This window comes from Oryctolagus cuniculus, chromosome 12 (genome assembly GCF_964237555.1).
Source record: "Oryctolagus cuniculus chromosome 12, mOryCun1.1, whole genome shotgun sequence".
Lineage (NCBI taxonomy): Eukaryota > Metazoa > Chordata > Mammalia > Lagomorpha > Leporidae > Oryctolagus > Oryctolagus cuniculus.
The window spans coordinates 39,891,716-39,917,159 of record NC_091443.1 but is presented as its reverse complement, the minus strand read 5'-3'; the positions used below and the strand labels follow the sequence as shown (position 1 = coordinate 39,917,159).

The 25,444-nt window shown below is 36.6% G+C and overlaps 1 protein-coding gene across 8 annotated transcripts in view; it reads right to left on the bottom strand.

The window, feature by feature from the left end:
- RALGAPA1 (Ral GTPase activating protein catalytic subunit alpha 1) overlaps window positions 1-25,444 on the bottom strand; it is a 269,311-nt gene that overhangs the window by 136,743 nt on the left and 107,124 nt on the right. For 5 of the 8 annotated variants that reach the window (XM_051822764.2, XM_051822761.2, XM_051822762.2 and 2 more), the window contains 9 exons: window positions 16,405-17,943; window positions 14,544-14,668; window positions 13,308-13,524; window positions 12,178-12,354; window positions 8,971-9,123; window positions 6,521-6,714; window positions 6,175-6,273; window positions 5,473-5,628; window positions 3,347-3,475 (listed from right to left, as the gene is read on the bottom strand). In XM_051822764.2, the coding sequence (XP_051678724.2) occupies window positions 3,347-3,475; window positions 5,473-5,628; window positions 6,175-6,273; window positions 6,521-6,714; window positions 8,971-9,123; window positions 12,178-12,354; window positions 13,308-13,524; window positions 14,544-14,668; window positions 16,405-17,943 (2,789 nt within the window). The remainder of the gene's footprint in view (window positions 1-3,346; window positions 3,476-5,472; window positions 5,629-6,174; window positions 6,274-6,520; window positions 6,715-8,970; window positions 9,124-12,177; window positions 12,355-13,307; window positions 13,525-14,543; window positions 14,669-16,404; window positions 17,944-25,444) is intronic. The other 3 variants (XM_051822766.2, XM_051822767.2, XM_070053735.1) reach the window with 1 other exon arrangement.

The window sequence follows — 25,444 nt, the reverse complement described above, 5'->3', positions numbered from 1 at the left end:
AGTCCCAGCTGCTCCACTTCAGATCTAGCTCCCTGGGAAGGCCACAGAAGATGGTTCAAGTGTTTGGGCCCTTGCCACCCACGTGGTAGACCTGAATGGAGTTTCTAAGTTCCTGGATTCAGCCTGGTCCAATCCTAGTCATTGTGACTGGTCAGGGAATGAACAAACAGAGAGAAGATCTCTCTTGATCTCTTTGTAACTCTGCCTTTCAAATAAACAAAAAAGAAATTTTTTTAAAAAAAGTAGCTTTCCATTCTGTCCATTACATTTTTTTGCAGACTAATTGGCCTCTAAACAAATTACTTATTTGTATATAAATACTTATTTGTATATAAATATGTTCCTTCAACATATTTTACTAATGCCCATTAAGCCTTCCTTACCTCCATTCTTATTATGAACCTTTTAGGCACTTACGCTTATCTTTTTCTAATGAAACTGTCAAGATATGCATAAGCATAGAAGCTCTCTCCTTCCTCTGAATTACTAAATAAACAAATTCTTCTACTGCACATATAATGTGATGTATAATATTCCAACCATGTTACTAATCCTTATTAAATAATCCTACAAGGCAGATTATCTCTAATTTATAAACGAAGAACGAGAAACTAAGCAACTTGCCAAGGTAACACAACTAAGCGGCAGACCTAAGATCTGAACTCAAATTGGCTCCAGGCTTCCGTGTTTTTATTCACTTGCTAATATGCTTCTTCTTGTACTGGTAACTGTTTGATGCTCTATATGCTATAGTTGTATACTTTCCTATCCCCCCCAGCAAGCAATGATCCACACCTAATTTATTCCATTTTCTCTCTCTTTTTTTTTTGACAGGCAGAGTTAGACAGTGAGAGAGAGAGAGAGAAAGGTCTTCCTTCCATTGGTTCACCCCCCAAGTGGCCACTACAGCCAGAGCTGCGCTGATCTGAAGCCAGGAGCCAGGTGCTTCTCCTGGTCTCCCATGCGGGTGCAGGGCCCAAGCACTTGGGCCATCCTCCACTGCCTTCCCGGGCCACAGCAGAGAGCTGGCCTGGAAGAGGAGCAACCGGGACAGAATCTGGTGCCCCGACTGGGACTAGAACCCAGGGTGCCAGCGCCGCAGGTGGAGGATTAGCCAAGTGAGCCATGGCACCGGCCAATTTATTCCATTTTCATTTGTATTCCACTCACAGGAACATTTTGCACACAAAAGGGGAAGACATTTAATAACCACAAAAGAGCTCAGCACAAAGCTGAAACATACTACACTCTGAATAATTATATATTCAAGCAAGAAACACCTGAGGTAGGGTTTTAAGATACCACTTGGGGGCTGGTGCTGTGGTGCAATAGGTCAATCCTCTGCCCATCCCATATGGGCACCGGTTCAAGTCCCAGCTACTCCTCTTCTGATCCAGCTCCCTGATATGGCCTGGGAAAGCAGTGGAAGATGGCCCAAGCCATGGGCCCCTGCACCCACGTGGGAGACCCAGAAGAAGCGCCTGGCTTCAGATCAGCGCAGCTCTGGCTGTTGCAGCTATTTGGGGAGTGAACCACTGATGGAAGACCTCTCTCTCTCTGCAACTCTTTCACATTTAAAAAAAAAAAAAAAAAGACACAGCTTGGGACTCCTGCATCCTACACTAGAGTGCCTGGCTTCAAGTCTGGCTCCTTCTGATTTTAGCTTCCTGTTAATGTGTTAATGTTAATGCCTTCCTTGGTCCCTGCTGCCCACATGGGAGACCATGACTGAGTTCCCGGCTCCTGCTTTTGCCCTAGCCCAGCTGTTGTTGTAGGTGTTTGGAGAGTGAAACAGCAGATTAAAGATCGCTTTCTCTGGATCTCTATTTCTCTCTGTCTTTCACATATATAAAAATTTAAATAAATAACAAACACCTACTAAGTATGGGGCTTTGCTGGTGCCTGGATAAGTAAGACACAATCAATGTTCTCAGGGAACTGGAGAAACAGGGTTAGATAATGAGCTATAAACACATGTGCTTCTCTTCTTTATTTGTACATTTTCTCTTAGCAACTGCATCTAGTTCTATAAGGTAGTGTCTCCCAGTTTTGTAATTTCAGGCTCTACATCTCCCTTGAGCTCTTGACTTACATATGCAATCATTTTGCTGATATCTAATATGCATCTTACTATGCCCCAAACAGAACTCCTTCTTTCACTGTTGGTGTTTTCCAGTTTCTAAGTTAAATAATCTATGTTAACCTGCTTTGCAAGGTATATGCTACCCAAATGTTATTCTCTCCCAAATATTCTTAATTTTTTCCAGTAGGCTTTTAGTGCTCCAGAATGATCTTTCCAAAACACAAATTTGATGATGTCACTCCTGGCTCGATGGCTCACCCATTCCTTGGTCAGGATAAAATCTGTCTCAGCACTGTGAATACAGCTACTGCATTCCTCTCTAGCTCACCACGGCCACTTATATATGAACATATTCCAGCTATCCTGATTCGCTTGGCATTATCTCACACTTCTATGTGTGAAAAATCCTCACGTACAGTATTAGTTTAGACTTTACTCTCAGGACATGATTTAGGTTACCTCATTACTGCTGCTTTTTTTCTCCCTTTTTCTAAATTAAAAAAAAAATCATCCAATAAAGATTGAATATTACATGATGATTTGAAATATTTCCACATCATGCCATGATTACTCACCACTATTTCTTACTTCACCTTTTCTACCAGTTTGTTGCCTTTTCTTTGCCTCCCTTCCTTCCTTTCTCTGTTTCTTTAGATTTCCTCAAATTAAATCATGTTTTGGGGTGGGTCTTGTGGCATAGTAGGTTAAGCGACAGCTCTGGATACCTGCATCAAATATCGGAGTCCCCGTTCAAGTCCTGACTCCTCTACTTCCAATCCAGCTTCCTGCTAATGCATCCTGGGAGGCAGCAGATGCTGGTTTAAATACTTGGGCCTCTGCCACTCATGTGGGAAACCCAGATGGAGCTCTGGGATCCTGGTTCTGGCTTGGCCCTGCCCTGCCTATTGTGGACATTTGAGGAAGGAACCAGCAAGTGGAGGATATCTCTCTGTCCATCTGTCTCTCTCTGTCACTTCTGACTTTCAAGTAGATAAAAATAAAATAAATTGGCTTCTTATTGATGTAATCTATTTTTATTGCTTCTGAAACCATGCATCAACTAATTTCAGTAATTTCTTATACTTCAGCATTTTTTCTTCATTTTTTAATGTGAGAGAAGCAATCAATTCTAATTAAACTGTAAACTTTCTTGAACATTGGCTTGTTATATTTTATTAGCAATAGTTCTTCTGCTGCTTTGTTAGTTCACTCCTGATTAATTGAAGTTTTTATTGTTATGAAGAACAGGAAATAAAAACTTACATTGAGAAAAGCTGAAGAAGCCACCCTACCAGCTGCTACAATAAAATCCATAATAAGCATTGTGGCACCAGGCAAACCAAGTGAAAAAAATTGAGGTGAGCAGTGCTTGATGATTGTATTGACAATATCCTGAGAATAAAGAGAGAGGGGAAAAAGAATATCAGACATGTAATCTTGGCTATCAGCTAATCAATATGCTTAAAAATAGATAATATAAGAAATAAAAAAAGGTAATTACTGCACATTGACTGATTGGAAAGTCTAATTTTCATTTTCCCAAATAATCCATGCTTAGTATTATATTCTGTCAAAGGAAGTTAACTTAACACACATTTGTTTCGCATAAATAACAGCATGTTTTTACACTAGAGAGCTTCAGAGGGTTAAAAAATCTAAGGTCACTCATTATAAAACTGAATTACAGAGTAGCTTCCCTCATCACCTGAATTCTTCCCAGTAATAACATCTCTGAAGCCACATGATCTGCTGTGTGACAACTGGAAAGATCCTCCTTTTTATAGAAACTAAAGTTCTCTCATGATCCATCTAGCTAGTATCAGAAATCTAAATGTAGGTACTTTAAAGGAGTATTCTTAAGTGGTTATTCATTCACTGTGTCTTTGCTTGTATTTCACAATTTGGCATATCTTAAACAAAAGCTATTTTTTTTTTCTAGTAATAAAGGCTGTCAGTTTATGTGAGACATGTTCATATGAATTAATTTTCAATAAGTAAAACAGGATTTTTTTATTTTTAGAGATATATTTAACAATTTTAAAATTAATTTAATACTCTCTAAAATGACCTGCAAGTGAAATTTATCCACATTAGGATAAATATATATATATATATATATATATATATATATATATTATTACTTTGCTACACATATTAGTTTTCTGGCCAAGATCAAGACTGTGTAGAGTAATATTCAAATCTAGAGTCATAGTTATGACTACTTGGTGACTGTGACTGATACAATTGCCAAGCCAAAGTAATTGTTGCTATGCCAATATAATCAGTGATAAGAAAATGTGTTGTGCTGATTCTTTAAGATTTATTTATTTATTTGGAAGTCAGAGTCACAGAAAGAGAGGGAGAGACAGAGAGAGATCCTCCCACCTCTGGTTCATTCCCCAAATGGCCGCAACAGGGTTGTGCCAGCCTGAAGCCAGAAACCAGAAGCCAGAAGTTTCTTCTGGGTCTCCCATGTGGATGCAGAGACCTAAGTGGATTGGGTTGTACTCCGCTGGCTCCCTAGACACATTAGCAGGGAGCTAGATCAGAAATGGAGCAGCTGGGACTTGAACTGGTGCCAATATGAGATGCCTGCATTGCAGGCAATGTCTTTACCTGCTACACCACAACACCAGTCCCAGATGTGCTGATTCTTAAACTGAAATAAACCTCTGGCTGTACCATGACTAGATAAACAAATCTACAGGACTCAAGTATTAACAAGTAACAAATAAAAAATGCCTAAGAATGGGTACACTGGGACATGAAAGAAAGATGTCGTCAACTTAAGCGATAGATTTAATTTCTTCAAAAAGTGAAGTCAGTGGTTTCACACTAAACAGAAAGAAAGGGGCCAGTACTGTGGCACAGCAGGTTAAGCTGCTGTCTGCAGTGCTGGCATCCCATGTGGGTGCCAGTTCAAGTCCCAGCTGCTCCATTTTCTGATCCAGCTTTCTGATTATGTGCCTGGGAAAGCAGCAGAGGATGACCCAAGTCCTTAGGCCCCTGAACCCATTAGGGGTGATCCAGAAGAAGCTCCTGCCTCCTGAGTTTGGCCTGGCCCAGTCCCTACTGTGTGGCCATTTGGGAGTGAACCAGTAGATGGAAGTTTTTTCTCTCTCTCGCCTTCTTTCTGTAACTCTGCCTTTCAAATAAATAAACAAAAATCTTAAAAAAAAATAGAGAGGAATACTCAAATCAGTCCTCTATTTTCAGCAGCTTGTTATTCAGCTCTGTTGTAAGAATAAACAAGGTCATGAAAAGTACATAATATATAAACCACTACACAAAGGGGAGTTTTAATTCTAGACCTTAAAAATAAGAGTGAAACAGAATCTAGAATCAAAGATAAACTGATAAAACAACTTTTTAGAAGTATACATATTTACCTGATCAATATGAAGTAATCCGCAATGCATTATATTGTAGAAATGTGTCAGAAAATCTCTATTTGGAGATACATCTTGTCTTCTTTTCATTGTATTACAAATAAGCTTATAAGCATGTAGTTTACCTTGCTTATATTTATCAGTCAACATAGTTGCCTAAAGTTAAGAGATCAGTTTTAATATTCAGAACCAAATACTGTTCACTAAATACTTAAACGATTGAATATAGCAAACAATATCTTTGTTTTCATTCATTTCTGTGTTGATCCAGTGTCTTTAAGGAACTAAAATTCAGGAGCACTGAAACTATTCTTATCAATCAAAATGATATAATGTAGATATGAATAACTATAAACTGTCTCACTTAAGAAAATGTCCAAACACATCAAGTAATATTTAAAAGAATTAAATCTTTAAAAACAACAAAGCATATTTTCTGGTATAACTTTTTTATTTCACTTAAATAATAAATTTTTAGTATCTTTGTTTCATTAAATATGCAAATAAACATGAAGTATCTTCTAAAATAATGTATCCATGCCCTCTCTCTTTTCTATAAAATGCCTAAGAACTTGCCAAAGGATATGAGTTGAAAAGTTAAGAGCTCTGTAAGCCTATGTAATAGCTGAAATTTCTGCCAAATGTTTTAGACTTATTTAATAAATGAAAAATGAAAACTAACATCTTATATGTTAAGCCTACCTTAAAAAGCCAAGGGGTAAGAATTCTCAGTGGAGGAATCAAAACTGGTGGAGAAGGGGAGGTCAGGTTATCAGTTGAAATGCCGAGGTTATCTCTAATCTGTAATTGTCGAATAAAAAGTAACAAAGCTATGAAAGCTGTTTCTCTTCCACGTGGCCTGAACTTACAGTTGAAATTCACTTTCTGCCACTAACTAGATAATCAATTACAATTCAGTGACTCCAATATGCTGGCTGCCAGTCTCTCAAGGGGTCTGTGTGTGACAGTGTTTGCTAAGGCCTCTTCTATTTCTTAACACTTTATTTTTCTTTCCTTCTTAATTAATGTCTTTTATTTTCTTTTTTACCTTAGCCAGATTCTGCCAAAGTTCACAGAGGTAATCAAACACTTGAGCATGTATTTCAGGATCCATAATGGCATTGACATCTCCCAAAATGCCTAGCATTCTACGCCACATGACAGTAGCAACGTCAGCATGCCATCCGGTGAGTGTGCCCCCTGCCATCACACTACAACATTCAGATGGAAATTCACTAATTTCTGTAGAAAAACATAATACAATAGTGTAATTTTTCAGAGAACTGACAAAAAACCACAAAGAACCAACTGAAATTAATAATCTTAAATATCTACGAAAGTCAACAAAAGAAGTGTCAATGTACATTAGTGCTAATTCTTCCTGTAAGGTCAAAATCTCACAGGTTCTTAATTCTCTATTAGAGCAATAATTACTTACACTAATCTTAGGACATAGCTGCTGAAGTATCTAGGTATTTGAAATTCCCTCTTAGATGGCTCAACAAAAAAATAAAATAAGAAAAATTTTTGTGTATGTATGGGTACGTATTTACACGCTCACATAAAATGGCAAGATATTAACAATTGGTGAATTTTTGTCAAGAATTTTTGGGTGTTCACTTTACTAGCCTTTAACTTTTCTCTAAGTTTGAAATCTCTTCCAAATGTCAGGGAAAATTCTAAACAAAAATTATGGGCCAAAAGCTGGAAGATAAAAGGTCAGAAATAGTTTATAAACCAGAAAACTAGGGATCTAGGTAATTTCATGTTAAAGAATAAGCGCCTTTAAAAAAAAATCCAGCAGTTATAGAGTTTTAAAGCTTTTCCTTTGGTCAGAGACTAAAGGTGCTGCAGTACTAACTAATGAAAAATGGGTTTTTATATTACTCATTGTTATTACCTCATCAACTATGACTGACCAAAGTTTCTGAGATATTTGCAAGATGTCTTTCTAATGCTTGTTATACCATGCTGGATTTAGCAAAAATAACTTCTTTCTTCTTAAAATGCAGTTTCTGAAGTTCTTAAGTCACTTTTTAAATACTTAGAAAAAATAGAAAAACTTCATTTGGATCACCTACATTTTAGTTAAATTTGTTGTCACCCTTGCAGAATCAAAATCAATAACAAAATTATTGATTTGATAAATTGTTTCACTAAAAGCTTGATTAACCATTGATAATGTTATTATTTTGTCCTGTGAGTCAGCAGGTTCTTCAGGAATAATGTTAGGAATGACGACACCAGGGCTGGCATGCTAGCACAGCGGATAAAGCCACTGGCCAAAACACTGGCATTCCATATGGGCACCAGTTCATATCCTGGCTGCTCCACTTCCCAGCCAGCTCCCTACCAATAGCCTGGTAAAAGCCATGGAAGATGGCCGCATTGTTTGGGTCCCTGCCACCCACATGGAGACCCAGAAGAAGCTGTTGGCCTTGGCCTGCCCCAGCCTTGGCCATAGTGACCATCTGGGGAGTGAACCAGCGGCTGAAAGATATCTCTCTGTCTCTCTCTTTTTCTATAATTCTGACCTTCAACTAAATCTTAAAAAGGGTGGGGGGTGGCACTGGCTCACCAGGTTAACGCCCTAGTCTGAGGTGCCGGCATCCCCTATGGGAACTGGTTCAAGACCTGGCTGCTCCACTTTTGATCCAGCTCCCTGCTATGGCCTGGGAGAGCAGTGGAGGATGGCCCAAGTCCTTGGGCCCCTGCACCCGCATGGGAGACCCGGAGGAAGCTCCTGGCTTTGGATCAGTGGAGCTCCGGCCGTTGTGGCCAATTGGGGAGTGAACTAGAAGACTGGAAGACCTCTCTATTTCTGCCTCTCCTTCTCTCTCTGTAACTCCGACTTCCAAATAGATAAATCTTAAAAAAAAAAAAAAAAAAAAAAAAAAGAATGAACAAGCTAAGGTAGGCATTTTGCCTAGCAGGCGAGACACCCACATCCCGTATCAAAGTGCCAGGACATGCTACCTGGCTGCAGCTCCTGACTCCAGCTTCCTGCTAGTGCAGACCTTGGGAGGCAGAAGTGATAGCTCAAGTAATTGAGTTCCTGTCACCCACATGGGAGACCTGGGTTGAATTACTGGATTTGAGCTTTGGCTCAACCCACTTCTGACCACTGTGAGCATCTGGTGAGTCAACTAGCAGATGTGTACTCTCTAATAAATAAGTAAAAATGAAAAATGAAAAATAACCATCCTAAATTGTGTAGTTCTTGTTTTAGGACAAGCACCATATCAATAAATAATAAAACACAAAAATAATGCAACCACTAATACAGGACTGTAATCTACTAAAAATGCATAAAAATCACGGTGGGTATAAACATCTTTCAAAGCAAGAAAAATGTTGTAACAACAAATTTCCAAAAGACCTAGAAAAGTCCAAAATATTTACAATAATCATACATAATCAAGTTTAAGATGATTTCTTTAAGATCTCCTGACACTAATGCCTTGATAAAATAGCAAATATCTAATTTTCAAATATTGCCTAGATCATCTGGTGTCTGAAGGACAGAGTGGTGGAGCTTCTCATCAAGCTGTAGACCCTTCTGTTCCATGTGGTCGATATGCAGTGTGGAAGGAGAAGGTGTCTGCGACCTGGACCCCAGAGCTGAGTGGACTGGGGATGCACTTTCTGAACCTGTAAATATAATTTCATAAAATTATCAAGTGTATATTCAATACCCTCCCTAAGATTTAACACTTAAAATCATAACAAAACAAAAATTTAAAACAAACAACAAAAGATAACAGATTACAAATCGGCCAACAAGGTAAATAAAGTATTGTATAAGCTTGTGTGTCCAGGAGCCTCATGTCATGTGTACCATGGCACGAGTATGGAATCAGAACTGTATGTACTAGGTAACAGGAGACACCAGTGCGAGTGTAGCACTCCCAACTCCTGGCTCAACTACAGAAATTCTGGTACCCATTGCTACTCTATTTACTTACTATAGATGTGGGGCAATTCCAGAATTGAGGCCCCTTCTCATAGATGCTCTATAAGCAGCTTTCACTGCTAGCTTGGTTTACACTGCATCCCAACCTTCAGCCTACAGTGGATCCCTCTTCGCTCTCCTTCCTCCCAATTCATGCAGCATAAGGTGGCAAAAAGATCTACAAATCTAACCCAATAATGTCACCCTCTCTGTTAAAACCCTCCAATGTCTACTTACTGGCCTCAGCATAAGCCTGAACTTAATATAATTTTCAAGTTTCTCTGCAACTTTCTTACTTCACTCCAACCCACCTACACCTTTAATGTTTTAGCCATAGAAAGTAAGCTACTTATATTTATTTGAATACATCATACTTCATATTTTGTTTACCCACTAATCAGTTAATGGACATATCGGTTGTTTTCAATTTTTAGTTACTGCCACGAACTTGCACATGTAACTGTCGAAGGAAAATATCTAGGAATGGTCATATGATAAATATATGTTTAACTTTAAAAAATAAGGAACTGGTGCTGTGGCATAGTAGGTAAGGCTGCTGCCTGTGATGCCAGCATCACATATGGGAGCCAGTTCAAGACCTGGCTGTTCCACTTTGATCCAGCTCCTGTTAACGGCCTAGGAAAATCAGCAGAGGATGGCCCAAGTGCTTGGGGCCCTGACATCCACATGGGAGAACTGGAGGAAGCTCCTGGCTCCTGGCTTCAGCCTGGCCCAACACTGGCTGTTGCAGCCACCTAGGGAGTAAACCAGCAGATGGAAGATTCTTTCTCTCTCTCCTTCTTTCTGTGTAATATTGACTTTCAAATAAATAAATAAATCTTTAGAAAAAAATACTATCATATTTTTCTATAGTGCTTCCAGTATTTTACACTTCTACCAGCAATATACAGTATGAAATTCCCAATGGTTCCACATCTGTTTCAACACTTTTTATAGTCAATGTTTTTAACTTTGGCTGCTTAATATGTGTAGTTGTATGTCAATATGTTCTTATTTGCATTCCCTGATTACTAGTAATGCTGAGAATCTTTTCATTTATACTTTTAAAAAATATATTTATTATTTGAAAGGCAGAAATATTGAGAAATAAGGGGAGAGAAAGAGAGAGAGAGAGAGAGAGAGGAAGGGTGAGGGTGAGGGTGAGGGTGAGGGTGAGAGAGAGAGAGAGAGAGAGAGAGAGAGCGATCAATCTTCTATACATTGGTTCACTCCACAAATGGCCACAAAAGCGCAAGCTGAGCCAAGCCAAAGCCAGGAGCCAGGAGCCTCTTCCAGGACTCCCACGTGGGTGCAGCAGCCAACACTTGTACCATCTTCTACTGCCCTCCCAGGTGCATTAGCAGGGAGCTGGATCGCAAATGGAGCAGGCAGGTCTCAAACAAGTGGCCATATGGGATGCTGGAACTGCAGGCAGAGGTTTAACCTTCTAAGCCACAGTATCAGCCCGTACACTCATTTTTAAGAACAACTACAATAAACATTGTTTACTATAACAGAAGAATTTTCTCTGGTCTTTCTATGAGTAATTTTTTTAAGCAAGAGAAAGAGAGAGAGAGAGAGAGAAAAGAGAGAGAGAAACCCTCTATCTGCTGGTTAAATCATCAAATATCTGTATCAACAGTGCTGGGCCAGGCTGAAGCCAAGAAACCAGAACTCTACCTGGATGTCGCACACAGGTGGCAGGGACCCAAATACCCAAGCCATCACCTGATGCACCAGCAGTATTCTCCATCGGTCTGGATTGGTTGACAAAATGTGGCTAAATCACAGAGGCAGAAGAAATCACTGCTCTAGTCGTACATGTTCCAGCCAACCACAGGATGCAAAAATCACCCTCTGATAGTTAGGCTATAATGGATCATCACCTCTCCAGGGGCATGAAACTACAGCTGGAATCAGAGTCAGTTTGGATCAGACAGTGGAATACCCAGAACTAGGAGCCAAATAGACCTTTTATTAAGCAGTGGGTTTTGTATTTTGTACAAGTACTTTGTCAAAAACTACAAAAATCTAGGCTAACTCTGAATGACAATGAAGACAGAATGTGGGTGTTTGGTGCAATGATTTTGATGGTATTTGGGATGCCAACACCCCATACTGGAAGTACCTGGGATTGAGTCCTAGCTCTGCTCCTGATTCCAGCTTCCTAACAAACATCCTAGGAAGCAACAGGTGAAGGCTCAAGTACTTGAGTCCCTGCTACATAAATGGGAGACTTGGAGTAGGTTCTGGGCTCCTGGCTTTGGCCTGGCCCAACCTGGGCTTTTGTTATATAAAGATGAGTGGGGAAAAAATATTTTAATAGTAACAAGAGGGGCCAGTGCTGTGGCGTAGTGGGTAAAGCTGCCACCTGCAGTGTCAGCACCCCATATGGGCAGTGGTTTGTGTCCCGGCTGCTCCACTTCCAATCCAGCTCTCTGCTATGGCCTGGGAGGGTGGTGGAGGATGGCTCAAGTCCTTGGGCCCCTGCACGCGCGTGGGAGACCCAGAGGAGGCTCCTGGCTTCGGATTGGCGCAGCTCTGGCCATTGCAGCCAATTGGGTAGTGAACCAGTGGATGGAAGACCTCTCTCTCTCTCTCTCTCTAACTCTGATTTTCAAATAAATAATAAATCTTTTTTTAAAAAAAATACAAGAATACTTAAAATATGTCAAATAAAATTATATTATAATCAGATTCTTCGAAAATTTAAAAGATATACTGAAGGAATACATTCCCTCAAGTAACTTTACCAGTAACAGTTGCAACTTCAGCAGAGAAAGCTTGCTGATTAAGGCTATTTGTTTCAGAATCTATATGAAGTGTGGTTAGGCTAGCCACTTCTTGTTCTTCAGCACTCTGAAGGTGGCCAGAACCTGAATCCACATCAGTAGAGGATGCAATCCCAGTGTCAGCTCCAAAGCCAAAATCTGTAGGGAAAGGAAATGCTAGTATTTGAGTCTCAATTACAAAACCAAAATATTTACAAGAGACATAACTAATCAGCAAAATGATCCAACACTAATATTCTCCCAAAATTTATTATATTCATCTATCATCCAAGCCAAGTATAATATTAACACCAACAGTATTACAATTATAAACATACAGCTTATTATTAACATCAATAATGACAACAAGACAGAGACATATAATATGTCATCATTATTCTTATCCATGTTTTCTGATATTGGTAGCATACTGTTTTTCAAATATTATATAATCTCTGGTATTGGAATATATAATAAAGTGACACATTTATGGTAACAATCATTTTCATCTTAAATCATATGCCAGTGTGAGATCAGAGTAGTGTACAATCCATGATGGGGAGAAACATCTAATTCTGCAACACATCTCCCAGTTCTTCGGGTTTTTAAAAAAATTTTGGCACTGTTTGCTGACTGCCAAGAATGCAGAACCATAGCAGAATAACTATGTATAGCAATGCAGCACTAGATAATATCACTAATGTTATTTTAACATGGAGCAGTTATTCAGAAAGGTTCTGGGTATACTGCATTAAACGTAACTGGTCAGTACTTTCCAAATATGAGTACACAGAACAGTGGCAACTCATCGCCATAGCTGTGTTTCATTTTAATATCAAGTTCCTCCTAAATTATTTTTCTTTCTACACTGTTTCATGAAAGGTCAGTGTTTTTCGTTCTTCAAATGCCTTTAGTTTCACAAAACAGTCTAAGTCCGAGATGATTCCTTAACTACCTATGGAATTTCATTGAAAAGTGAAATAAAAATGTGGGGGACCCACTGTCAAGGTAACAGTGCAGAGGCAGTGACGACTTAGATAACCTGTCAGTCAGTCCCCAAGAGCAGACAATCAACAGGAAAACATACGCCTCAAACAGAAAAAGATACTTGCTGTCAAATTTGCGGCCATCGTACTGGAAAGCGCTGAAAGAATCCGAGTGACTATCGGAGCTGATGAGATCGCTGCTGCCAGCACTGGCAGGAGAAGTCCACTCCGAGGGCACGCCAGGGTCATCAACAGGGCGCATCTGGTTCTGCTTGTTCAGAACATCCGGGAGGTCTTTGGGGATTTCGAGGCTGCCGGGACTACTTCCTCTTCTTGTCATGATCTAAAAATTCAAGAAACACTTTACCATTGAAAAATAACAGCGACATGTTTTCATTCTCAGTAGGCATGGGAAGCCTTTAATTTCTAAGATAACATCTAATATCTAAGATAACACAATAAATGCTAAAATTTAGGGCCTGAAGCAGGAGGGAGAGAACTCCCTCACTGAACATCCTATGTCACTGAATGGAGCTGCAGCCTGACCTAAAAGCCAGGACTCAAATATAAGAAGCCGCCGGGCCTGAGAACTGTAAGCTTCAAAATGATCCCAGCACCGAATGCAAGTTAAACTACAAGGGAGAGCAAAGTGGAATAAGCAGCAGCAAGACAGTGGGAGAAAGGGAAGAACGGTGGCAAAGACACCACTCCATCATGATTCTACAACAATTTTTACCCACTCAAGGAAAAAAACTAATTAAAAAATGTAAGCAAGAACATAATGAAGCTCGAGAACACTAAAGCAAACCCAGCGGTTCTATTTTAATGTATCCATCTCTAACTGACCATTACTAGCAATAAAGCAGACTCTAGTCTCATTTTTTAATAATCCTAACATTCAAGAGAAAAATCACTTTTTAGACCTGTTTCAAGGCAATCTGGAAGATTAAGTAACGTTCGTGTTTGTGCTATTAGAACTATGAGAGATGAACCAGAAGACTTCTACTGTTACTTCTCCTGTTGAGAGCTGGCAGCTAGCACCGGGGTAACCAATGAGCAAAGATGAAGAAAGAGGAGGAGGACTAGGAAGGTAGTGGGTTACACCTCTGTACAACAGGTGTTCCAACATTTCACCTTGGTGACAATTATAAACCTGCTTGTTTTTAGTCTTTGGATTTAGAAAAAAAAACTATGAAAAATATAAAAAATCTAAACTCAAGTGTTAAATTTGGGGGAGGAGGGATGTCTTGAATAAAAATTTCCACATATACAATATACACACACATATATATACACATAAGTATGTATATTCCAGCGTCTCTACCTAGTTCTATTAAAACTAAATAAATAAATAAAACTTACCGAGGCAGTACCACTTCGAAGTCGTTCTGCTATAAACTCATCCATCAGATCAGGAACATTAGCACTGTTGCTGCCAATATCACTATTAAGGGGAGGCAGTTTGGGGCTCATGTCCTCTTTATTGACTAGAAGTAAATAAATAACTATATATAGTGAGGAAAAACTTAACTACATTTTCTACATCTGAATAAACAAAAACAACCAACACAAAGTACCTATGCCATATCAATTATTTGCCAAACATGCACGTTATGAATAATTTCCCTCTTCTTAAATTTAAGAATTAGTAAATTGATATTCATTTTATGTAACTAAGCAGATGTTAGTCAATCTTCAGTATAACCTTACACAGCAGAAAGCTTACAGATAAGCACTAGCTGGAAGTTAGGTTAATATTGCCTATAAAGAAACTGGTATCTTTATCTTTCTTACTGCCTCCATGCTTCTATTTAGAGCCCGAAGAATTTATAATCCCAATTTTTCCTCAAAGAACAGTTTCAAGGAATATATACCTTGAGCTTATGCAAATCCCAGTGGGCCATAAATGCATGCAAGTTTGGATATTAATAAATAAATAAACATTTTGATTTTAATAGTTATTTCTACTAAAAAATCTCATTTTAGTGCCTTAAGAAAAAAGGTCTATCTTCACAAAAGCTTTTCTTTGAAATTAAAAACAAAATAATTATTTTGATTTTCATGACTACATTATGATTTACATTAATGTGAAAATTTTAAACTTGGAAAATTAACATAGAAAAAAATGCTGTCACTACTATGCTCTTGAAAAGTTAATTTCTCTGTAATGAAAAGCAAATTATCACTGTTTATATTTCTAATGTCCTACAAATCATTTCAGGCTAAGAAAAATATATTGGTCAGAAGCTCATCATGAAATACCATTATCTTTATATTACTGGCCAGGCTTTGCTAAGCTGTCAAATACTGCCCTCAAGTGGCATTAATGGCTCAATGCAAGATGCATTATATAGCGCTGTTAATCATGCTAACAAAACCATGTTAAAACAAATAAAATAAAAACCTACCTTACTGCTGAAAGTTACTTTTCTATGTCCATAAAGTTATTTTAACTTTGAATTAAGATTAAATGGTTACCATAATCTTTTTTTCTGTAATCTGTTCATAGAGGTTCCATATTTAAACTATGATTGGCGATTATGAAACCTTTTATGCATACCCAAAATCTCAGATAAAAGGAAATAATGATAAGTGTTTCAAGGACATGTGCATTCTACATAAATGAATGCAGAACCAAAAGGCCTATAACATACTCAGAAATGGCTTAAAAGTGACTGAATCTACTTTTAAGACATAATTTCTTCTCCAACAGGAGTTAATTACAATGTGGACGTTGATTTATTTTGTTTGATATCAAAATAATTTTCTACGAGGAAAAAATATAAAACTAAATATATCAGCACTAAACATAAACTCGATTATATGTATTTATATCTGATGTCCTTTTACATATAAAGGATAGTGGGGTGAGACAAAGTAAGATGATTCCTCAGCAAACTTAATTTCAAGACTCGTGTGGTATACACTCAGAAAAATATCTGATTTAGGTAGGTTATTAAGATTTTCTTATATTTTCCTCTTTCCTACCTTACTGTTCAGCAGCAAAGAGGTTTAACTAAATGCCTTATAAGGAAATTAGTAACTTAAATAAACATTTTATGCTGGGAAAAATACAGCTGGGGAAAGGCGCATGCATAACCAAACAGAGAGAAAGCAGTGACCATCCCAAAGCTTTTTGATTGCTTATAGCTTGCTTCAGTTGCATTAAGCCAAACTGGTGCTGTCTTTCTCCTTTTGCGCTCTGCACACTGTTAGTGCTCACCTGCAGCTTTCCTTCCAAAATAGCCCATTACATGACTGTACAGATCCCTCAGTGGAGCCTCTGGTGGCATTCTGTTCTGCCTCTGTGGGGAAACATTTGCCTTCGGCTTCGAAAGAGCATGTACAACAGTTTTATAAACGCCACCCAGGGAGCCCTGCTGTAGTCCTGCCTCATGAGCTGATGGTCTAGGAGTACTACGACTACCTGACTGACTGCTTGCCATTTCTTCTTTCTGTAATACAGTGGTGGGAATCTCTGTGGATTCCTTCATTGTTTTAGTATTTACTGATGCTGTACTAATTGTATCTAGAGGCCTGTACATGCCAGGTTTTACTAGATCGGAGCCAGCATTCGAACTGGCAGGGACGTTGCTGGTACTGCTACTGCTGCTGCTGCTAAAGCCACTGAGTTTCCGCAGTCTCATCTTCCATGGAGCCTCTTTGCTTTCCAGAGGATTGTAAAACTGAACTGACTCAGTAGATGGTCTAAAAGTAACATGAACACTATTTCGCTTTTTAGTAGCAATTTTCATGATTTTTGCCCTGTGAGTTACTGTTTCAGACAAGCTTCTTTTAGTTGGAGAAAGCTTGCTAGTGTTTGAAACATAAGGCATTCTGCGGTTAACAGGTGCTTTTAGTGTAGTTTTCTTGGCATGCACATGGGGGAGAGTGATTTTTTCATTAATTTGCACATCCTTAAGCTTTTCAACTAGTGTTGTATCTGCACAGGCATCTAAATCTGTAGCTGCTTGTCTATGTAAGTATTTCCTTTTCTCTTTATCACAAGGGCTGTCTGAACTAGGCTCCGACGACTGCTTGTCAATGTTTAGCTGCTTAGACTTTTCAGAAGTTTGTGTTTTCATAAAACTGTCTGACTGATTAGATGCAATATTACTCATGAAGACAGCTGAGCTTGGTTCTTTTTGAAACTGCATGTTTTCAGGAGTCCCAACAAAAGATGTGACATTTTCAGATTTAATTTCCTGATCTGTATATTCTAATTTATCTAAGGATGACCTTTCATCCTGATTTGCTGCAATAATCACTTCCTGAGAAGCTGCATCTTTACCTATCTCATTTTTATTATGATTTTCCTGGTTTTCCTTAAAATATTCTTTCAGAGAGGAAAGAAGATCGTCATCTCCTTCAAGGTCAATGTACTGGATTTGTTCAAAAGCTGAATCTGCAAGTTCTACTGGACCTATTAAATGACAAAGATGGTCATATATGCTATCACCAACTTCCAGAGAAGACTCTCTACTATGAGTATCAGTGATGTGGCTTTCAGTGGATCTAGTTATTGAAGAAGCCTCTGTGGAACTCTGTAAGCTTGGTGCATGACGGGATGAACTGTCAATGACAGGCACTGCACCTTTGGCTCGTTCAACAGTGAATGGTTCCAAGATGTCAGAAGTGCTGCTACTTCGAGGCAATGGCTGCTCCTCATTCAAGGCCCCAAAAACTTCATTACCCGTGTCTTCGCTTTGTGAAAAATGTCTGACTCTAGTTGAGCGGGGAAGTATCTGAGCATCATCAATATCTGCAAAAGAGAAAAATTACAAAGAGTAGGAACTACATGAAGATAAAAATGCACTAATTTCAGCCACAGCCTAAGCATATGCTTTAAAATAAAAAATTCTGAGAATTTTTGTAAGCTCAATGAAGGAAAATCAACTAAAAACACAAATCTGTTTCTTTTTAAGCTAAATGATGGGTATAAGCCAACATAGCATGTGGTGTCAATGAATTAGAAAACTACCAAAACACATTTTTAAATGTTAACATGCATAGAAACAATGAGGTAATGAAACATTTGGAAGTGCAGTTAAAGATAGAGCTGTGCCAATTAAATCAAGCAATTCAAACTGGATTCATTTTTTCCTGCTTGAATTCTAGGCAGAAAAAATAGCTCTTAATACATAAACCTTATCAAATATTTGATTGTAGATTTCTAGAGTCTCATAAATTCCCCTGCTTCTATCCTGAGCAAACAAGAGTCATCATCTTTTCTTCAAATCTTCTCTGTCTGTTCAATCATGTAAGACTAAATGGAAATCTCTCCCTCTTCCGAAAGTTCCATCAGGAAACTGTTCTACCAACGTGTCTTTTACTATGGTATCAAATAAAGTCTATACATTATAAAAATATTAATTGTACTTTTTCACCTTTGACAAAAAAAACACACCATTTAAATCTGCTAGGAAGAAACTTTACCCACCAATGCCCCTTTTTCATTAAACAACTACCACTCTCTAAAAACTGTATCTATAAATTCTTCCACTTCTTTGAAACTCAGAGCTTTTGGAGTCAAAATGGATTGAAGAGATTATATAATTTAACCCTCTTACACATGAGGAAATTGAGGCCCACAGAGATTAGGTTACTTCCTCAAATTTACAATCATAAAGTTTGAGAAGTCGGCTTAGTGTTCCACGTCACTGCATAGTTCTCACTGCCTTAAGTGCTAAGTACGTGGTGAATCCTGAAAAATATTCATGAAATTGAAAATCACAAGATTAAATACCATTTATCTGTTCAAATATATACCAATTGTCAAAAATGAATTTTTAAAGTAAAATACAATGTCTGAATCCTACATGGTCTTTAAGTTACCTAAGAAAAACTTTGTTTTCAGACATCAGTGAAATATAATGAAAAAAGATACAGTCAAAAGATCAGCTGTTGCTATTTATTTGGCATGTCATTAATGCAAAAGTGAAAAGTAACAGAAGTGTAACTGAACAACAAAATAAGAAAATGTAGATCCAAAATAAAGCAGTGATTTTTCCAAGATCACAAAATAATCTCTTGATGGTATAAGGTCTAAAACTTAGATTTCCTTACTCTACTTTCGAGACCAGTTTCCTGATTTTAAAAAATGTGGCTAGTCAGTCAAAATATTTTCAGGATCCACAGTATGATGAAGGGAAAGAACCCTTCTGCTATTTCATTAACATCACCCTCTTTTTATATGGTCCAGATTGATCCACTTTATACTAAATTCTGATCAACAAAAGACTATTATGCCATGATTCTAGTAGATTCCTGACTATCTCTGTGTCAGGTGCATAGTATCTCCTGACGTTTACACAAAAATTGGTTTTGTCATTAAGCTGAAGGGAATACAGTACTTTAAAAATTAACACTGGCTTTCTTCCTAATGCATTCTGCTTAAATGTTATTTCTAAATGAAAAGCAAAACATTTCCTTACAAACTTCTTATTTACGAACTTAAACATACAAAATGTTTGCTATTGTAATAGATAACTAATGTATATTTGTGCATCTTGATGAATATTAATATTTTGGTTTGTTCTATCTCCCTAATAGATAATAAGAGACTCTACTCTGAGGACAGATAGCATATTCAATTTGAATTCCCTGAGTTTCATTCCACACAATATCCCAAGACTCAGCAAAAGATAAAGACTACATCACTTTTCTATCAAAAAGCTTAAAGGTTTATAATTGGGATTTTAGCTTATGCAAGTTCAAAATCAAGACTTCAAAACATTAAAATCTAATATTATGAAACCAGCAAATATATAAGCTTCAGAAAAAATAGACTTTAAAAAGTCTCCGTATTTGATATCTCATAATCTTTTCATTCTAAAGAAACCAGCAAAACTATTGGAGAGCTGTTTTTAGAAATTTCTTCCCAGTCCTGGTCCTCACTTTGCTTATTAGGGAATGTAACCACTATCAGAGCCAATGTGTTTTTCCCCCAAAATTTTGTTATTATAGATGAATATCTAAAACTATAAGAGACCAAGAGCTTTTAAAAATGTAACTAGATATTTTCTAGCAATAATATAGTGTTGCAGATTTTAAACACTTTTTTTCTTAGTTTTAATTTAAATATAATTCTTACATGGGCACATGACCATACTAATTGTAGAAAATCAAAGAAGAAAATATACCTGAACCTTACTGAGGAGAAAAAGGCTAAATAATAGCTAATCTACATGTAGCATTTTCCACACACCAAGTATTGTTCTAAGTATGTTGTGTGTGTATGTATGTATGTGTGTGTGTATATATATATATATAAATTATATATTAACTCATTTAATGCTCCCAATAGCCTCATTAAGTAGGTGTTATTATCCCTATTTTATAGATGAACTGTTTAAGTGACTTGCTCCAGGGGAACAGTGATTTGAAGGCAGATTACTCCATACTCTTAATCTTTTTTCTCCCTCTTCAAGATTTATTTTATTTGAAAAGCAGAGTAAGAGAGAGAGGGAAGAAGGGACAAAAAAAGAAAAAAATCTTCGATTTGCCAGTTCACTCCCCAAATTGCCAAAATGGCTGGGGCTGGGCCAGGCCAAGCCCAGCAAGAGCTAGAACTCTATCTGGGTCTCCTATGTGGTTGGAGGGACCCAAATACTTAGGACATCATCTACTGCCTTCCCAGGTGCATTAGCAGGGAGTAGGATCAGAAATGGAACAGCCAGGACTCAAATCACAGTTCCGATACAGGTGCTGGTATTGCACATAGTGGTGGTTTAACCTGCCGCATCATAATCCCAGCCCCGTAATCTTATTCTCTTGAATATGTTATATATGTTGTATTATGTAATAATCTGTTAATTTTGTAAACAAAATTTAGGAGTTGGTAAAAATTAAATGTATTATAAACAAACATTGTTGGAGACATTTGGGCTGTAGCAGAATTAGGGGCTTGAGCCAGTGTATGGAAGATTTCTGTCTGTGCCTTTCAAGTAAAATGAAAACAAACTGCAAAAAGAAATTGTAAAGCAGCACACTGAGTTATCTTACAAATAAAAAGGTAGCAAAATAAAATATTAGTAAATTACACAGAGCAAAATAATTTAAAAGTTTGTATATATGGCATCAAATTTAGCTAAAATGCCCTTCAAAATTATCCTGTTTATATTTCAATTTTGAAAATAGAATGCTTTAAATTATTTTAATGTAAAGTATTAAAGATCATTTAATGAGCAAAAGTAGAAGAAAATAAAAAATCCACTTCTGAACATTGAGAAAAATCTTTCTGCAGAACTTATACACAAAAATGTTACATTTTTCTTCCAGATCTCCTTAATAATCTTTAGCATTAAAGTGCTGTAAATTATTTCTGGATTTTAAAAATAGGTTTTTTCCTTAATATTCTATTTTAAATAAAAGCTTTCTTTTCTAGTTTCTAAGCTAAGCTGTACGTTAAAGTATATTAACTTGTAACATGTAATAAAAATACTTTTTAGTTGTTTTACTAGAATTTAATTTTCCTGAGGATTTTTGTCGTGTTCATCACAGTATTCTCAGGGCCTGAAAGAGTACCTGCCACTCAGTATGTGCTTAATAAATACTAGCAGATGGAAAGTATGTTTTTTTTTTTTTAATCTAAAATCTAATAGCTGCTACTTGGTAAAAATCAAACTAGTTCCTCAGGAAAAAACTTGTGAGAATACTAACATACTATTAAAAATTTTTAGTAGTTTCTGAAATTCCTTTTTACCAAAGTTAAATACTTTTTTTGGTCAAATACAAATATTAACTATAATTCTTTTATGGCTACTGAATTCAAAAACACATTTACATTAGTTGACACAGAAGTTGATTATATTTTGAAACTCAGATGTCTTCTGCTAATTACCTGAAGAAAATAACAATGTACACAGCATTTATGTTTGAAATTTTATTACTAAAAAACTCTAATCTTTTTAAGGCTAGATGTTCACTCTGCAGATAACGCAAGCATTATTTATATCATTGAAATCATATGAAAAGACTTAAAAGCAATAAATCAACCTAAGTGCATGATTCTAAGCCCTTAAAATTCAACTATATATTATTTCTACTCTTTTTATCCTTCCAATACTTTTCTTGATTTGAAAATTCTGGACATAGACAAATGATCAATATATTTTTAATGTAAGAAAATCATAGTGTTTTCTTTATGAGCATGTTAAATAATACTATGTTTAATTTAGGTTCAAATTTTCTTGAGATGTACTTACTAAAAGGTTAACATCAACTATTCAGCCTAAAAAAATCTGAGTTGGAATTATGCAATAGTCAACAGATTATAGATGGAAAAACTGTGAAAGATTAGTGTATCTTGTTGCATATTATGATGGCAAGAAAAATTTATCTGTATAAAGAATGGCCAACATGTTTGATTACGGATGGAAAATTCTCCTCCTGATAAGGCAGAATTTACAAACTACTTGGGTATAAGAGACATCACTGTTTTTCTCACAAGTGTAAAGTTCAAATATATTTTGCTCTCTACAGAGCTCAATTCAAATAATAAAGCACTGGTTATAAGAAAAGAGAGACTGCTCATCCTCCAAACATTAGCATCCTATGTACTCTGGCCTGAACAGACTAGATTATAGCAGCAATAAGAATGGCAAGTGAATCATCAGTTTCAAAAACTGGTTAGAAAAAAAATGGGTCTGTAAGATTAATTCAAAGAAATCCACACTACTTGACTGGAAAACAACAAATAAGAAACTGCTGCAGGAATATAAAAAAAAAAAAAAAAAGTCAGCTGCCCACCATGTTTATGTTCTTTTTTTTATATTTCCTTAATCTATCCATTTAGTTTCACTTAATAAGTTATTTTTAATATCCTTTTTCTCATTAAGATATTACTTCTGGCTTTAAAAGCTAATTTGCTTAAGACCAAGACTTAAGATTTCAGGCTTCTCTCTAATCCATTTGTAAGGAAAATAAGGACTGATCTACTACGGGTTTTTGTAAAAGTTCAACAATCTAGTACAGCAATTCCCAACGGCTGATGGGAAAGGTGTTGGGGGCACTATGTTTACCCACAGATCATAGTCAGTAGAGCTACGAAAAAGTGCTGGATATTTGTACAACCCCCAGCACACTGTATCCAAATTTGAGGACTAGGCCTAGAAAAAAATTTTTTAAACTATTACAGGTGAATCTAATGTTAAGAAATATTCATAATGTCACATTGGTACAGTGTCAGTGTCCTTGAATTAGTCCTCATAGGTTAAGAAAAATTCTAGGAGGATATTCAGCTATTCCACTAATTTAGTCTGTATCTGTACATGAAGTTCTTCCACACAGTTTCACACTCACAACAATGTAGGTATTATTCAAGAGTGCCAGGTAAATATTTTTTTGATAGATTCTACTTCTGACCAAAAGCTAGAGTGACTGTCCATGATTAGTTCTATTGTTTCGGGATTCTTTTTTTTCTTAGTGAAGCAGTTAGAGAAACTCAACTCCTGATCTCAGAGATATGTCCAGAAAATATTTTTAGTTCATTTAGGCCTGCTCACAGAAGGGAGATATATAAAACCATTGAAAATGTTTTTCCCTTAGGTCACATTTCTTCTTAATTCTCTTTGACTTGTGAATGTATGACAATAATATGATCATAAAATAGGCTATTCTACATTAAAATTTGTCCAAACCTTGGAATTAAACAGTTGGACTGATTGAGGGTCGAAGACTTTAGTGATAATTTTATAAATATCTATATTCATATAATTCCTTTATTTCCTCTAATAACCTAACATCTGAAGAAGCAAACTCCAGGCCTTCAATTTGTCTCCAAGAACCACAAGGGTAACAATATATCCAATAATTTGGATTTCTGCAGTACAAGTTGGTATAAGATAATTCTGTCCAATTTTCAAAGTGCAAATTTTTGAAATTATGAAGTGAGTTTGATGTTTTCCAAGTACGTTCTCTCTGAAACCTTAATACTAAAGGTGGTCAGTGTGTATACTAGCAAATCTCTGCTTAAGTTTGGGAAATACTGGACTGAACAATTTTGCTTTTATTTCTTTTAACAGAACATCTAGGGCCTTAATGTGTTTATGTGCAGTATACACCTTTACTTGACATACAGATCTACATCTCCTGGAAAGTATTCTAAATTCATATATCAGCTTGGAAAATACTGACTTCAGTTATCAAGAAATTAGCACTAGTTTTGAAGGATTATGTATATTTCTGCATATACTCTTCCATATACTCTACATTTTCTAAAATAAACATTTACTTTATTTTCTTTTAGTGACTGTTGTCTCAATGTTATCTAAATTTTTAAATTTATCGTAGGAGATATTCTACCCAATATGGAAAATGAAAATAGTAACAAGTAAAACCATTATTCTTTGTAAATATTTTTCATAAATATTTAAATCTAAAGAATACCAAACACAAGACATATGTAGATATGTTTCTGTATTGTACATACATGTAACTCTCAATTATGTTCCCTTTCTTAACCCCCAAAATTTTTTGTTTCTTAATAAAATTAAGGTTGGTGGAGGGGATTAAGAAAGCACCTCCCCTCCAGTTCCTTTAGTCTATCAGGAACAGAAGAGTATAAAAATAGATTTAAAGAAACAAAAACAGCAGCAACCCCACCAAAAGTAAGGAAAATGTGAGGGAAAGATGCCTGAGAATAGCAATAGGAAAGTACTTAAGAATGTACAAGTTTCTTTGAACCAGAACATTTTGCACACTGAACTGTACTGAACAAACTTTGCCTCTGTCTAAAAAATAAAACAATATCATTTACACTTTTTTTTTTTGGAAAACAAAATCTATGGAGATGGGAATTAAGAAATATTTGTGGTAGTGTGTAGTTACTAACTTAAAGGAATCATTAGGGAACTTTTGAGGTAAATAAAATGCTCAGAATTTTGTTTGGGGTGATGGTTAGTGATGTATAGTTCTCAAAACTCACTAGACTGAATCAGAGTCTGTTAATTTTATTATGTTAATTAGACCCTAATTAAAGAGCAAACTTTCCAATACTGGGGTTTAAGGGACCTGAGGAAGAAGTGGAAAGCTGAGCTGGGAGCTTCAGAGAATGGTTTAAAACTGCATGGGTTCATACACTTCTACATACCAGTACGGCTAATATGAATACAAAGACTTATTCCAAACCAACTTTTATATTATATACTTCTCCCAATGAACCATTGCCCTCACTTAGTTGCATTACCACAGATGATCAAGAACAAGTGAATCATTCAAGATTTACCAAATGCCATTAGTCAAACAAGGAAAAATTAAAAGTA